The 16,723-nt window shown below is 53.7% G+C and overlaps 1 protein-coding gene across 2 annotated transcripts in view; it reads right to left on the bottom strand.

The window, feature by feature from the left end:
* The window catches only part of TEX264 (testis expressed 264, ER-phagy receptor), a 30,694-nt gene extending 14,341 nt beyond the window's left edge, over nt 1-16,353 (bottom strand). Inside the window, exons 1-4 of one of the 2 annotated variants that reach the window (XM_042929525.1) lie at nt 16,164-16,353; nt 14,902-14,977; nt 12,104-12,396; nt 2,860-3,081 (exon numbers count right to left, since the gene is read on the bottom strand). In XM_042929525.1, coding sequence (XP_042785459.1) covers nt 2,860-3,081; nt 12,104-12,361 — 480 coding nt within the window. In that variant the 5' untranslated portion in view covers nt 12,362-12,396; nt 14,902-14,977; nt 16,164-16,353. Of the gene's footprint in view, nt 1-2,859; nt 3,082-12,103; nt 12,397-14,901; nt 14,978-15,467; nt 15,601-16,163 lie in introns of those variants that run through there. The other variant, XM_042929526.1, reaches the window with a different exon arrangement.
* Between the last annotated feature and the right edge of the window lie 370 nt (nt 16,354-16,723).

Raw genomic sequence — 16,723 nt, 5'->3', positions numbered from 1 at the left:
CTGTTTCCTAGGCTGAGAGGCACATGGCCACCCCCCCTGTCCACTACAGGCTGAGCCCCTTCCTCATTTCATGTGATGTGCTCCCCGAGACACAAGATCAGGCTAAACACAGGGGCAGAGGTGACCCCTGCCTCCAGAAACCATCAGAGCACCTTGGGCCATGCCTCCACTGGGGGCAGCCTGGCATCTCTCTTCTCCCATAGCACTGTGCCTCACAGACATCCCTGGAGAAGCCCCTTGCTCTCTCCTATACTCCTGGCTTCTTCATCCAAGGCAAGAAAGAGAATGGTAGCCCCCTGCTCCAGCCCCCACCCCATGAGAATGAAGCCCAGAGCACAACTAACAGGCTCCCACGGGAGGAAGGAGGAGGAAGGGCTTTCATCAAAGAGGTGACGTCAAAACCAGGCAACTTGTGAAGCTGTCAGGGGCCGGGAAATTTGGACAAAGGTGTCTAAAAATAAACCCCTGAAGCCAGGAAAAGGCTTTGGTGGCTGAGCTGCTCGCCACCACACCACATGCCACACGTCCTGTTCTGAGGTCTGGAACCCACAAAGTCTCTTCCCGGGGGTGCTCTGCCAATCCTGAGGTTGAGGATGGCACTGACAGGAATGGAGACACCACACAGCAGCCTTTCTTCAGGAAGCATGCTGAGTGGACCAATGTCTGCCCTCCTGCCCTTACCACCAGCCAGCGACCCCACCTCTTGCCTCACCTTGCCCCTCAGCCTCTAGTCCAACTTACCACCAGGCAAGCACAACCCCTCCAGCACCCTACCAGCTGCCACTGCCAGCTCACAAAGGAAATCCACCTCTGTCCTCCTCACGCTCCTGCCCTGCCACAGCAACAGCCCTCCTGTTTCTTCTCTTCCTGTCCTGACCACCAAGGCCACAGCTGGTGACCCATTCATTCATTCATTCATTCCCCAGCCCTGACACCAGACTCTACACCTCCCTAACCAAGACTGTTTGAGCTCCCATTATCCATCACCAAGGCTTTGTCCCTTCCTCCAGGCTGCTCTAGAGAACAAAGCCATCGAATTCCTTCAAATCCACCAAATTCAAATTCCTGCTGACTTTCTTCTCCTGTTCCTTGACCCTAGCCACATTGGCTGTGCTCCGTGCACAGCCCTTGCTGCCAGGAACTGTCCCCAGGGTGTATACTATCCACTGGCTCAGGTCCCTAAACATATCTACCACCCCAATCCTCTCTGAAGTCCAAACTGCACATGGCACTGGGGATTCCACGCCTCTACCAAGATGTCTCCCAGGCAGCTCCCCCACTATACAGCCCACAGAGCTGGTTGCACCCCCACCCCCCAAACCATGTCCTCCCTCAGCTCTCCACATCTCAGTTAAAAGCACCACTACACACCTGTCCACCTGCCCAGGCTGAAGGGGACTGGAGCCTGCTGTGACTCCTCCTTCTCCAGCCTCTTCACGACATCCAATCCATGCACAAGTCCATCAGTTCTACCTCCAAAATAGACTGTAAATCTCCACCTTTTCTGTATCTCTACAGCCACTGCCCAAGTCCAAGCCACCACCATTCACACTAGAAATCCTGACAGCTTCTTAAGTACCTCCACTGACCAATATGATCTGGGACCCAGTACCCACTGCCCAGGATGAGAGAGCTTATTCTGTATACACGTGGTTAGAGATGATGTATTATTTTCCTGGATGCAACACTGCAGTGATTTCTCACCACCTTTAGATCAAACCCATGCTCCCACTCTGCTCTGCCTGGAATCTTCTTAACCCCTTCTCCAAGGGCTCTTTCAGGATTCTACCCGGGAGGTAACCTCCTCCAAGAGGCTGTCCCTAACCACTCTATCCAAGCTGGACCCCTGATTTTTCTCACCATTCTTTTGTAGCACATATCCCATTTTTGTTTGACATTTATCTTTTTAAAAAATATTTTATTTTTATGTAATCTCTACACCCATCATGGGGCTCAAACTGACATCTCAAACTGAGATCAAGAGTCGCATGTTCCACCAACTGAGCCAGCTGGACACCCCTTGTCTGATATTTATTACCTGTCTCTACCACTTGCTGTCAATACCTATCTACCACTGTGTCCAGCATCTCACATTGTGTCTAGCACAGTACGTGGCACATAGACATTCAGTAAATTCAAGCTGAATGGATGAATAAGCAATTGCTTTCAAGCCCAACTGGGCCATTTCCCTAATACCCAAGTTTACAAAATGTTTCAGAGGAGGAGGGATGTGCAACAGTGAAAGTTTCAAAAAATCTCTGTGGACACAGAGACCCCTCATCAGATTCTCCTAGTATCTGGCTCTCTTCCTTCCTTCAGGTAGGCCAGCCTGCCAGCGTTCCTAAAGACTAGGTCAGGAACTGAAGGAGACAGGGTTCACCACTGCCCCAGCCCTGCGCTCAGGCAGCAGGTGCATAAGCCCATGCGTGGGCCGGGCCAAGGGCAACACAGTAACATCTGGGGCCTGCCAGCCACCGAAGCCTCAGGGCTCTTGTTCTGTGGGCCTCTATCAGGAAAGGGTCAGGGTAGACCTGGCCATCCATCTGAGCCTGGAGTGGGGCCTGAGAACTAAAAATGTCTCTGGTCCAAGCCAGAGCCAAACTGACCAGGCTAAGTTTCTGAACAAGCTCCCTGTGCTCCCAGTAGATGCTCTGGCACCCACAAGGTCTTGGGCATTTGGGACAGATGCCAGTAGCCTCTGTCCAAATTCCTAGCTCCACAGGCACCTGCTCCATGGGGGTCCCATGGTGCTGCCCTCCCCAAACCAGCTTTTCCTCCCAGCCTGGGCAGTCCTCCCTGGCTTTCACCCAAAGGACTGGCTGTCCCCCAGCACACGCATACCCCAGGCCTGTCTCTCACCTTGATGTAGGCATCCAGGGCAGGATGGACACGGCGGGTAGCCAGCCAGATGGACAGGGTGGAGGTATAGGGGAAGGTGGCCGTCACCACATGGCTGGGTGCCGGGAAGGAGAACACCTTGAAGCCAAATTTCTGGTAGAGCTGGATGAGCTCAGAGGAGGGTGACTCCTCACCTTCACTCAGAATGCTGCCTACTGCACAGCGGCACTTCTCAGGGGGTACCTGGGGAGGAAGAGCAGGAAGTGTTAGTGTTGAGAGCAGGGGTGTTAGTGTTGGGCGAAGGAAGGAGGCTCTTGGAACTCTTGCCACTTGGGTTCTGTGACAGCTCAGGCCTGGCAGAACCACCAGTTCCAATAGGCCACAGCCCCAGATACCAGGACGGAGAGAAGTATTTTCCTGCTAGAACCTATCCGTGGCCCCAGCCTATAGCATCTTGCTGCAGGACTCATCCATCCCTTCATTTATGCTTCCAACAAGCATGCCAGACCCTGTGCTGGCTGTGGAGAGGCTGCAGGAAGCACTGATCAGGAAGCAGGACCACACTGGACTCTGGGTTGCTGATGAAACTGTGAGAATCTCTTCCCGGGTTCCTCAGGCAGGGCCAGCCACCATCACCAGAGCCTCCGGACCTCCTTTCCAACCCATGCCCCCATCCCAGACCACACTTGCCAAGTCCTTTCCTGGCTCAGCTGGAGAATGCTCCTTCCCCTCTAAATCTCCCTGGGCCCCCAGTACCTGCACATCGCTGTACTCTGCTCCCCTCCCTAGCTGCCCTCCCTCTCCTGGCTCACATAAACCCAAGGCAGGTGGGGCTCCATGTGAGTCTACACACTTCCTAGGCCTGATCCCAGGCCTGTAAGGCCCAGCACTCACCTTTCCTTCCGGTGTCAAGGGGTCCCAATTTGTCTCATTTCCTGCCACCTGAGTCTATACCAGACCCTGATGCCCCCAGGGGTATCTGATCTGGAATCTAAGACACTCATTACAGACCTTGTGCTGTCAATCCTAGATTTCCCTTGACCCGAGGGTCCCTTTCTCCCACTACCTGGGGCCCAGTGAATGACCCATAAATTCAAACTCCCTCTACCTCAGCTGCTCCTCTTCCCAGCCTACCTTCCCAGCACCATGAAGTCATTTTGACCTGTTCTTGCCTCTGCCCTCCCTTTCCAAGCCCTGTCAACAATGTCCTAGGGTTTTCTCAGCCCTGCTCTGCCTCTCTTTGATCAACCTAGCTCTGTCCTTATAGTCTCACTTTGCCTGGGACTCATGCACCAACTCCAGACTCTCACTTCTATGCAGTCTCACAGCTCTCTGCAGCTAGGGCACCCATGCTGCACCCTTGAATGCTACGTCATCAAGCCTAGCTCAGGGCTTTACTGGCAGGCAATATGGTCCAGCGGTCAGGACCACAACTTCTAGAGGGAGGCAGGACTGGGTGTGAATCTTGACTTGTGTGACTCTGGATAAGTCCCTTGGTTTCTTGAGTGCCAGTTCCTTTCAGAATTGACATATTAAATGAGATGCCTTATATGAGGGCTCATCCTGGTACAGAACTTAACAAGTGCTCTGTAAATGTTGTTGGTTATATTAATAGCTATGACACAGGAAAAACAAGTGACCCTTGGCCTGGAGAATGCCCATTCACCAAACTTCTTAACATGTAGCTCCTCCTTGCCCATCTTCAGGTTCAAGCACCCTCCTGGGGAGTCTTTCAGGGTAGCTCCGTGGCACCCCCCCCCCCCCAACATTTTGCTGTAAACTCTTGCCTCCATCAACTCTACCTGGAAGCAGTCACTTAGCCAGCTGGCCACTCCTCCCACCCAACCCAGGCAAGTGCAGTACCACCTTTTGTCTACAGATGGTGCAACTGCTCCATTCACACCAAAGGGTTGAGACTGGATATACCAGCAAGGCCTCCTGCTGACAGACCAAGGGACAGTGCCTGCTGTAATACCAATCACCATGATCCAGACCCCAGCAACTTAGGATACACAAAAGAAATATTCAATATAGGTTAGATGGAGAAATGGATGGAAGGTCACCTGATCACCTCTGGCCCACCTGGGACTGGGTCCCAGGATCTTTTCTGGGATCACTTCAGCAGCCCTCATGGAGCTCCCAGCTCAACATCCTCCTCAATCCCCAAAAAAGCACCACAACACCCATGACCACCCTGCTTAGAACTTTTCAATGGCTCCCAATTCAGCTCTAGGATGAAATTCCCGAGCCCAGCATGCAACATTGCCTTACGTCGTCCACACAATACTGCCTAGATTTGTCCACACATTCACCTAACACTCCTTTTTTGCATCCCCAAGGCCCCAGCAGGGGCCAGAACCCAGGTGGGCAGGTGCCCATGAGCATCTGAGTGGCAGAGGGAGGGACAAATCTAGGTTCTGGCCCAGCCCACCTTGCCAACCTCCTCTCCCACCACAACCCCGCACACACCCACACAGAACTATTTGCAGCTTCCCAGACATGCCACGTCCTCCCATGCTTCCTGCCTTTGCATAAGCTACTTCCTCTGCCTAGAGTGTCCTTCTTCACCCTACTCCAGAGTTCCTTCTGCCTGGGCAACTCCTGCCCATTCTTCAAGACTCAGCTCAACCCTCCTACTCAAAGCCTTCTGATGCTCTCTGCCGAGCAGCTCTTCCTCTATGATCCCAAACATTCACCCAAAGGAGCAGGCCTTGTGCTGCATGGTAACTGACAGCCTCTCCATCTCTCCCCACCACTCTAGGCTTCTAGACAAAATGGCCCAGGATCCTGTCCACACATTAAGTTCTTGGGCTGTGCTCAGCAACAGCACACACATGCACACACATGTACACACAGGGGCCCTGCACATGAGCAAAACTTTTCTCCCTCCAACTTGAAAAGAGGAATGCTCATCAAAGGAAAGGGAAGCAGCTAATAAGGAGGCACGACTTCTGAGATCTTGAAGGTGTGTTAGCCACAGGTTCTTCCTTTCTGTCTGAGCAACCCCTCATTTCCACAAGTGAGGACATTTCCTGTTCCCCCACCCACCACCTCTACCCTGTTCTACCCTGGCCAGTGGCTAAGGGGCAAACTAAGTGGTTACTCAGCAAGTCCACCAACTACTAAGCAGCTCTGTACCAAGCTGGAGCCGGGAGGCAGCTGAACTAGGCACCAGCAAGAAGAGGGAACAGGCCCTAAGGCTAGCTGGGGAATGGCAAAGCTGGCTTAGGAGCAGGGGAAGGCTTCCCTGGGCTCCCTGGAGAGCCCATGCCCACCTCCAAGAGAATGGCCCACTGAGGTTGTCAGGAGCCTAGAAGATAAAGGAATGTCCTGATAGCTAGAAACTCCACCCACCTTGGTTCAATACAATGTCTCTATTTGGGCCCGGCCCTAGGAGGTCAGCCTGGGCCTCTTAGTTCCATCTGCTTGCTCCCTTTCCTCCCTGTAGCAGTCATTTCTCAGGGTACTTATGCCTAGAACAAGAGCTATGAGGCCTCTTGAGTTCTGGCATGGGAGAAGAGGGTGGTCTGCTTGGAATCTAAAGCTTCTGGGCACAAATTGGCCCCACTACCCTTTCCAGAGAGGTCTTGCAGTAACAGGTTGACCCTATTGGTGAAGCCATAGTGAAAAGAGGGTCCCAGGGTGCCTGGATGGCTCAGTCAGTTAAGCATCTGACTCTTGATTTTGGCTCAGGTCATGATCGCAAAGTGTGTGAGACTGAGACCCATGTTGGGCTCTGCACTGATAGTACACAGCCTGCTTGGGATTCTCTCTCTCCCTCTCTCTCTTTCTGCCCCTCCCTCCCACACACATGACCACTCTCTCTCAAAACAAATAAATAAACATTTAAAAAAAGAAGAAGAAAAGAAGGTTCCTGTCTGGCCAAGACTTCACTGGAAATAGGACAAGACTGATTATCTTCCAGGATCCAGGAAAGGAAAATGGTGTCAGCTGGCCCATTTTGGGGTCAATGGCTGGTCAGTAGAAATGGCCAGCCTTAGGTCCATAACCTGCAACATCTGACAAGGAGAGGTGCAATGCTTGCCAATCTCAGGCCTGGAGGGCTGCCTTGACTCCTCCCTGGTCAGCATATCCAGCCCAGAGCTGCCCATAGTAAGGGGAGAAACAGCAACAATGCCCTTCACTTGCACTGGTACCCCCCCCCCCAAGGGGAACAGAGCAGCCACAGCCCTGGGGAAGTGTTGGGCAAGATAAAGGATTCCATTCTCTATCCCTGAGGGCCTAGCTTGGCTAGGAATGGCCTGCACAATGGACTCTCTCTATGCTGTACCTCCTCACATGGCCTAGGCTACCTGCAGGAGGCTAGGCCAGAGGCAGGCAAGCAGGGTTCCCAAAAGTACAAAGTTCTAGTGACATGAGGCATGGGGGTGGGGGTAGGCAAGAGTGCTAAGCATCTACTGGGGGCCAGGTATTGGGCCTTACCCTTATTTCTTAGTCCTTAGAGAAATAAAACCCCTGAGGTAGAGATTCTTGGAAAGGCCAAGTGACTCACTCAGAATCACACTCCAGGAAGCAGTGGGGCCTTGATTCAAACTCAGAAAGAGTCCAAAGCCCTCTCTTCCTACACCACACCTCAGTCTTCCTCCCTACCAAAGACAGCTCTGCTGAGAAGAGAGGGTGTGCCTTTCCAGGGCTGCCCCACACAGTTAAACTGCTTATAGAGCAAAAGCCTGGACTCCATCTAGTAGAAAATCATCGCAGGTAACTGAGGTAGGGAATGGTCTGGGCTTTGGGAAACACCAGCTAGCCCACATTCCCACTGCCCTTTGTCAAGGGTCAACCCTGGGAAATCCCACTCCCTCATTCCTTCCCAGGGTCCATGTGGTCTCAATGTCTCCTGGGAGTGCAGGACGCCCCATCCCCAAACACACTAAAGGGGAAGGGGAAGTGCAGCACAGGCCTAAATCCATACTCTTACCAGCCTTAGCCCCTGCAGACGTGGTGGTCCCAAGCTGGCTTTCAGTGGACTCAAGAGAAAAAAGGAGCTTCAATACAGTCTAGTTTACTAAAGGCAGAACCCAAGCACCACCAGTTCCCATATCTGCCCCATGCCTAGGGCAAGCACCCTCTCCTAGGCCTCAGCCAGGTAAACTGAACTGGCTACCACGCCCCATTTGCCTCAGTCAGGCTCCCCACAAGGGCAGGCAGACAGGTTGCTTAAGGCCCAAACAGCAGTGGAGGCGGTAGCAGCAGAGGGTGGGGCAACAGGTGGAGGGCCAGGCTGGCACACAGGACAGATCCATGGGCATGGTGAGAGCAGCTGAGCCAGTACAGCCTATCCACAGGCCAGAGCTGGCCAGGATCAAGTGAGCCACCAGGGGTCTTCTTCCCAGCTCCTTCCCTCCCACCAACACCCAAGGCTCCCAGAGGGACCAGGCCAAGGAGGGGAGGCTAAAGTCACTGTCCAGACCCCCACACTGCACCTCAGAAGCAGGGCTGAGAGCAGAGCAGTTCTGACCCTTCTCCAGCTTTACAAGGGCAGAATTGGATCTGTGTGTGTGTGTATGTGTGTGTTCACATGCTTGTGCACTGAGGGAAGGGAGCAGGCACAGATCAGTGACTGACTCTGGAACGCACTCCCTCCCTTGGTCCTTAGAAGAAGAAATGGCTGCACTCCAAGAATGTTGGGCCCTGGAGAGGGAAGGAACACCTATGAGTCACTGCCAGGGTCTGTCCACTTCCTGTCACATGCTCCCTCATTCCTCGTCCTACCTCTCCAAAGGCCCTCAGGGATAGAGAATGGAATCCTTTATCTTGCCCAACACTTCCCCAGACCCTGCAACTTCCTCCCATACAGAACTCCAGGATCTGGAGTTGACTGACATATATATGCTGACAAATCCAGGACACAAAGCTGATGAGATATATATGCTCAAACAGCATTTGACACAAAACAGTCCACAGCAATTGCCATGACCCCGCCTCAGTGGTGCCCTTTCCGGTGTCACTCCTGGGCCCACAGCCAAGTGAGGCCCCACCAGGCCTTTCTCAGAAACCAGCGTCCTCCTGCCCAGCTGAGGCCAGGAGCTGAGGCCTAGAAAGGGAGTGGCTAGAGAGCTGTCAGTCCACACATTATGGGGGAGGGCAGCAATGACAGCAGGTGGCCACCTCTCACCTGGTCACTCCCTGTCCCACTCACAGAGCCTGAAATAGCCTCATTCCTCCCTACATTCACACAGAAGCAGGTTCTGGCCCCCATTGTGCTCAGCTGGGAGAGGGAGAGGGTGTGGGGATGGGCCACACAACAGTGCAACCTAGATCCTGTCCCTTCCTTCTGTGAACCACAAATACACAGGGCCCCATGCTGGACACTGCTTAGGGAGGCAGCCGAGGGAGAAGGCTTGGATTCTTAGTCTTCCCCAGGACTGGGTGGGGTTTCTCCCCCAGGGTCCCCTGATATACCCACACTGAGAGGTCCTGAGGGCTAGGCCCTTTGGTCCCCGAGGTGCCCCAGTGCCCAGCAGCATGGCATAGATCAAGTGTTCAAATACCGCTTAAAAAAAAAGCATGCGTGAACTGTGTGAGATCAATACAACTCTTGCTATATGATCCTCAGTCTCTTCCTCTATAACATAAGCACTGTGGAACCTGTGGCCTTAGGTCCTTAGAGACCAGATAGTCTGTGATAGTCATGAGCACTTGAAGTCTGAGGGTCCATGGTTCCCTGAAGCTTTTGTGAGAATCTCTTCTAGGCAGAAATATACTGCCCAACTCTAAGAGTAGGTGGAGACTAAGCATCCCTGAGCCATCCCAGGTGTCAGGGTATAACCCAGCTCTGAATGTGGACACAGTATCTTCTAGAGTGACCCAGGACTGAGAGGAACAGGATCAGAGGGGCCACTTTGACCTATACGTTTGTCCTCTGAGCCAGCCAGATGTCCACAGCCAGGCCAAGGTCTAGGCCTAGGTCATGAGAGCTCAGCCTAATGTCTCAGTGTACCTAATTAATATGAATGTTTTGTCCACCCTTTTTGTTGTTGTTAAACAGCTACTGAGGGCCAGGTTGTAGGATGAATGCCTCACCTGTGTCACTTAATTTAATTCTTGCCAGACAACCTATGAAGCAGATATCTTAACACAGCTCTATAGACGAAGAAACAGAGGCCCAGAGAGATTATGTGACACGATCAAGATCCAAAGCACGACAGTGATGAGACAGAATCAGAACCCAGGGCTGCCAGCCTTGAGGCTATACTCTCAGGCTGTGGTCCCCCAAGACTGGCACCCAAGTCAGGCTGCACCCAGCCAACCCTGGACACCCAAGGCCACCTGACCTCAAGGACAATTGTATGGAGGACTGGGCTAGAAGGCCATGGGAAGAGCACTACATGCCAGGGTTTTTCTACCTCACTCTTCCCTGGACCAGCCTCCAGCACTGACCTCAAGGTATACTGCTGCTTTGGCTCTTTCCCATCCTGGAATTAGCATTTCCAACCCAAGTGGCAACATGCTTCTTTAGGAACAGGACATGCTGATGAGGAAACAGGCAACTGCAAGGACTCTCCTCCTTCCCACCACTGAGGCCTGCAGAGTCTCTAACTGGATCAGGTGAGGAAAGAGGGGCAGAGACCAGGGGAGGGCATATAAGAGGGGCAGGGACCTACATAACGGAGCCCTGCAAGGGTCGGGGTCGGGCATCTGGTCCAGGAGCTTCCCGAAGCCTAGCACCTGCCCCATGCCACTTAAGGTTCCAGTGCTCTAGACTCCCACTTAGTGCCATCTCCCAACCATGTGACCTCAAATCCTCATCATCTATTCATCCCTCAACCAGGCCATGTCACCTCTCACCTAGGCCCAGCCCAATCTCCTCAATGGCCTCCCTGTCTCATCTCCTCCTCTCCTCCACCTGCCATCCAGTTAGCTTCCTAAGTCACAGGGGGCAAACTGTGCTGTGCCTTGCCTCCCAACCTGCTCTTCTTCCCACTGCCTGGCCCAGTGAACCTTTCTACCACTTTCTTCACCCACACATGTCCACTGGCCACACTTCCCCTGTCATCCCATGTCTGTAAGCCTTTACTGCTGTACTTCCCTCAGTCAGGAGGCCCTTCGTGGCAGAGCAAAGTTCTACTCATGGGAGACGTCCCAGCTAAAGTCCACCTCCTCTCTAAGCCTCTTAGGCAGACTTGAGCACCCTCCCCAAATGCACAGCTCAAAGCTCTGTGGGCATCGAGTATAGCGGCTATTAGAAATTCATTTGCATGGGGCTGACTTGCCAAACACATGAAAGTTTTTGAGGGAAGGGCCAGGTCTGTTCATCTCTGGAGTGCAGACGTCATGCAGAACCTGGCACAGACAGTCAGTACACCCTTGTTTCGACGAAGTACTCCAGTGAGGCTTGGTCAGCAGACAGTGGGTAGGCTATAGGCCTTGCCTACTTGAGCTCTTCAGACAAGGAAACCAGAGCTGGGGATTCCCAATGGCCTGTTTGCCAAGGCTCCAAGCTGAAGGCTGAAGAACTCTTGGCAGAGCTGCCAGCCCATGCAGCTGTGGGCAGTACCACCCCATGGCATGGCAGGAGGCCACATTGGTGAGCCCTGACTCACCACAGGCTGTAAGTACAGCCAGACACCCACAGGGTGCCAGTGATGCTGGGCTCGTCTGTGAGCCCAGCATCCTAGACATTCTGGGGAGCTCACCTGGTTCCACTTGCCCCCTCCTCTCCACCAGGCCCTCCTGCAACCAGGCAGCTTGACATCCAAAGAGATGCCATATGACTAAGGCAGGAGTCACCAAAATGGCTGAAGAGGTAGGATTCTAAGCCCCATGCCCAGGGCCTGCCCTCTCAAGCCCACAGGAGCTGCAGCCACAGCAGGAAAGCTAAAAGAGGGAAGGCACAGAAACAACAAGGTATGACCCCAAAGAGAGGCAGAATCTGAACAGCCTGGCCTTAGAGTACTGGCCTCAAATGGGGATGGAAGAGGGAGGGACAGCAAGAGGAGGCAGGGGACGAAAGCCTTGGCAGAAACTAGAGACACACAATGCTGTGGCCCCCTGCAGTCAGAAGTCCATGGGTAGCTATGGGTAGCTATGAGCCAAGAACCAGACCTGGGCAAATAGAAAGGAGCATATGGATGCCTGGCACAGGAGTCCAAGCTAAATCTGGAAGGAGCTTCAAGCTCAGAGAAGAGGTTGTCTGCAGGACCAGATCACAGATTTTCCCACCCCTTCCTCAGAAACTACAACCCCCCGGCCCCATGTCCATCCATGGGGCAGAACCGCAGCCAGGGAACAGGAGGCTCCTTACCATGTGGGGGTTGTCGTAGTAGACGGCGATGGAGCGGAGCTTGGGGGAGACACTGCAGCTCTCGGTGAAAAGCCTCCCAGTCTCGCTGTAGGGCCCCACGTGGAACTTGTAGGCCACAGTGACATTGCGGATGGGGGGTGAGCCGGCACTCACCACCACCCCAGACAGCAGCCCTGAGTACCCAGCAAAGGCCAGCAGTGTCAGCAGCAGCAGCAGAGTCAGGCCCACAATCAGGCCTAGGAGAAGCAGGTCAGACATGGCTCTGTGCCCCCGACACTGTGCCCCCAAGACAGCTGCAAAAGAGACAGGAGGGAGAGGAGGCTGGTAGCCTGCTCTGACCAATGTGCCCACCTGCCCGCCAGCCACTTATGGCCCAACCTCAGCCCTGCCTTGGGTGCTCTGACCCAGGAGGAGGAGGGACCAGGGTGTTTACGCACAGAAGTGACCTAGAAGAGAGCTACAAAGGATGACTGAAGCCGCAAGCCTCTTTATTTCTTAATCACAATTGTTGAGGCTCTCAGAACAGCTCTGCCTGTCAGCTGGCAGCCTTGGTCACACCTGGGGAAACTGAGTCATAGAGGTGAACAGGAGTGAGTCAGCTATGGACATACTCCCAGCCCTGACCAGCCTCCCTCAAGATGGGCAAGAAAGCCAGCTTGCCTTTTCCCTACCTTACTTCTTCCTTCCCATAGCAGAGCCACACTGCCTGCCCAGCTTCCCCAAGCCTCATGGACCACTATCAGAGGGAGGATGGGCAAGCGCCAGGGTCCAATCATTTATTAACAAATAGGGAAACCATAAGGAACAAAACCCCACGGGGAAAATGTACCACAGGAAGAGACTTTCATAGGAAACTCTCCTTTGTGAAGCACATCGGGCCCTCAGAATCTTGCTATCCAGCAAGCTCACCCATCCAGAACCAAGGAACGATCGGATCAAATCAGCCAAAGCAGCCAGAACAAAGTCCAGCACTGTGCTTCCCAGACTTGAGCCAATGGTACTAACAAGCTTCATCCCACTTTTCCAGCCCACAGATTAGAAACAAAGAGGAGGAAGACAAGTTTGTTAGAAATGGAAACACACCAGGGAGAACAATTGCTTATCCCTGGCCCAAGCAGTTCATCCCGTGGGGAAGGGGTGCCAACCTAGAGGGAGCCACAGCTGGGTCCACTTGCTGCCCTGTCCCTCTCCCCATCAGCATCTCCAGGTGTTTAGAATTAGTTTTTGTAGTTTTGATCTTGCCACCCCACCTTCTCTACTAGGTAGTTTGTGGAAAGGCATCCTGGGGTGAGGTGAGGGTGTCTTTTTTTCCTTTTTGTGTTTATGTCGTTTATCTGACAATTGTCCCTCCTCCCCATTGGCCTTTCCTCATTCCTCCTTTTTGTATGCTACAAGCAATAAAGACACTCATTTCAAGGAAAACAACAACAACAACAAAGAAACAGAGAAGCTATCCAAAAGCAGGGCCAGGAACACAACATAGAGGTTGGTGTGTGAGCCATTCAAGGCAGACTGTCCAGCCCTCTATGTCCAGCCCTCTATGAAGCTTGGGGCCAGAAGCCCAACCCTCTTATACAAAGGGCTTGATTTGAGTCCCCCAGGGGGGGTGGAAAATCACAGCAGTTTAAAGAGGAAGGGAAACATGTGACCCACTGGAGGAATATTCTCACTCCAAGTATTTAAAATTTAAAAGATTTGGGGCACCAGGATGGCTAAGTAGGTTGAGTGTCTAACTCTTGATTTTGGCTTGAGTCATGATCCCGGGGTCTTGGGATCGAACCCATCAGGCTCCACTGAGTGTAGAGGCTGCTTGAGATTCTCTCTCTTTCTCTCTCACTCCCTCTGTCCCTCTGCCCCATTCGTGCACTCTTGCTCTAAAATATAAATAAACAAAAATTTAAAAGATTTGGGAGGTGGAAATCAATGCTTCAGCCCTATGGGAAATTTAGCTCTATGGAATAATTTGTTCCCTGTGGGTTCTGGGTGTCAAAATTTTTTGCTGAAAAATGGTCTTTGGAGTCAACATACACATAGTGTTTGCCTTAACAAAGAGGCAAACTAAACTCCTAAACCTTTGATGTCATAGCATGGAGGTGCATCACACTGGTCTTAGCCATCCTTGTTCCTGCGCCACAGTTGTGCTTTTTTTGGATGCATTGGCCATCCTACTCATCTTGCCTCCAGTTAGTTTCATTCCTATTTTCCTTGGTGATGATGATGATGACGATAAATCTTTCACTTACTATAGTGTACTAATCTACGGTACTTACTATATGCCAGGCACTATCCAAATGTTGAAACACAGCTACTTTATTAATCCTCAAAACAAGGTAGGTAAGGATCAGGAAGTTAAGAGACTTCCCCCAAGGTCACACAGGTACTAAATAGAAAGACTTGGACCAAAATGCAGGCACTAGGAACTCAGGCAGTCTGACTCCAGGCTGCCATTTTCACTTTCTTCTCCCAAGTGACAGGATTTCCAGAAAGGCTCAAGCATTTAATCCATGTTGGGACATCTCTGAGCCCAAGGCTCTCAGCTGGAAGCTCTTACTCAGCAGCTAGGTCTCAGTTGCCTTGAGAGTGACCATCCTTCACTTTGACCTACCCTCTCGGCTGCACATTCCCCGTCTACCTCAAAGGAACTTAGTTCCCACCTCCCTCTTCCTCTCACCTCCTAAAGTACTCAGAAGAGAGGGAAAATGCACCCCAGAGCTTAGGTCAGCACAGGAGGGAGGCAGGGCAAAGTGTATTTCCCCATACTCAAGAGAAAGGGCAGGAGAAGGGCCGAGGAAGCTCACCTGAAAAGCCAGGCTCACTTTTAGCAACTCATGGCATCCAGCGCCGCAGGGACCAAATGCTCCAAGTACTCCAGTGCTGGGGGCAGAGAGAAAATCACCACTGAGCTGGGCACCGTGCCCTGACTGTTCCCTTTTCGGGGAAAGCCCACTAGGGCCTCTACAGGAACTCCCTCCTCACCACAAGGCTGCACCTCTACCTCGTCCTACCGCTTACGGAAATCAGAAGCCAAACTCGGCCTCATAATGTCAACTCTTCACTGGGGCTGTGCTTATGCCCCTGTTCTTGGACAGTACTCTTCCTGGAGGGTTCCAGCCTCTGTAACTAGCTTTGAAACAGCCCCTGTGGCTGACATCGGTTTCTCCTCGGGTCAGAGACCGGGGGTGGTCGTCTCTGACCCTAGCCAGCGAGGCTTCCTGAGGCTGCTCACTTGCGCCGCGGCAGTGGGCCGGGCCCTTAAACTTCGGTGCCAGTGAGCGGCGGAAAGACCCAGGCCTGCGCGGGACTGAGGTGCGCGGACTCCCACTCTGCGCTTCCAGCCCTGCTCACTCGCGCCTCGCTTATTTACCCAGCTCCTTTCTTTTCAGCCATGACCTCACGGGGCCTCACACACCTCCGTAATTTAAGAGAATCTAAAGTTTGCAGCCACGGCTGAGGCGCGGCCTCCAGGGATAGGGGCGGAGCTAAAGTGCGGTTTTTGCCTCAGTTCCCCAACCCCCACCCTCCACCCCTGGCTCCGGCTCCTCTGGCTCGGGGCGTGCCCCGTGGCCGAAGCCGGGGCAACGCGGGGTGGTAGGCTGGTCCAAGGTCGCGTTCGGGCCCTTGGACCTAGCCGGGCCCTTGGACCCAGCTGTGGGCGAGACGAGATGCAAAGAGCGCCCTGGGCTGCGGGGGTCACGAAGGGGACGCGGGGACCCCTGAGGTCGCGCCCGGACAGACGGAGGCTCCAGGCCCTCAGCGCGCGTGAGGCCGCCCTGGCGGGGACGCCTCTCCTCCGGCCCAGCCCTCACCTCAGCGGCCGCCCGCCGCGGACGCCGATCCGCGCAGGCGGCTCCAGGCTAGGTCGCGGAGCCTGCGCGCGCCCGCCGCGCACGCTCGCTCCGCCCCCTCTCGCGGCGGGACGTGGCCGTGGCCGTGGGCGCGTGCGCGCGGTACCGGAGGGCGGAGGCCTGCCCCGCCCGGTCTTAGCATCGAGCGGCGCCCAGCCCCCGGAGCTGTCAGGGGCGGAGCCCACTGAGCACTTTCCTGCCTCCCACAAACTTACCCGGCCCCAGGTGTTGGGGTAAGTCAGCCTGGTCGCCCACAGCAGAGAGCCAGACTGGGTCCAAGGAAGCCCGCACCAGAGTGAAGGGTTTGAAGAGGCTTGGGAAGTTCAGCACAGCAGTATCAGCCTATGGCATTTATTTGTAGTACCCTTCGTCCTGCCACTTCCTCTCATTGTAGCTTCCCGATGGACCTGGGAACCCAGCAAGTCAAGGCTACCTGCCCCCGTTTTACAACTGAGGAAACTGACGCCCAGCTTGGACTCAGGGAAGAAGCTAGTGGATCCAACCTCTGGAATAGCGCAAATATCAGTCATGCCTCCAACACTCCACCCCACCCCACCCCCAACCACAGGAGTGGTCATTCTTCCACCCAACATTTACTGAGTAACACTCCTTGCCAGGACAGTTCAAGGGGCTGGGGATACTGAAGAAACGGAACTAAGGCCCTACCCTCTTGGAGCTAAGCAGGAACCGCCCCTTGCAGTCTCCTCCCCAGAGCCCTGGAAGTGCCTGGGGGAGGTTGGGCTGACCTTCTAGCTTAAGGTATTCTAGTGTAAAC

This window comes from Panthera leo, chromosome A2 (genome assembly GCF_018350215.1).
Source record: "Panthera leo isolate Ple1 chromosome A2, P.leo_Ple1_pat1.1, whole genome shotgun sequence".
Lineage (NCBI taxonomy): Eukaryota > Metazoa > Chordata > Mammalia > Carnivora > Felidae > Panthera > Panthera leo.
This window is presented reverse-complemented; position numbering and strand designations above follow the sequence as displayed.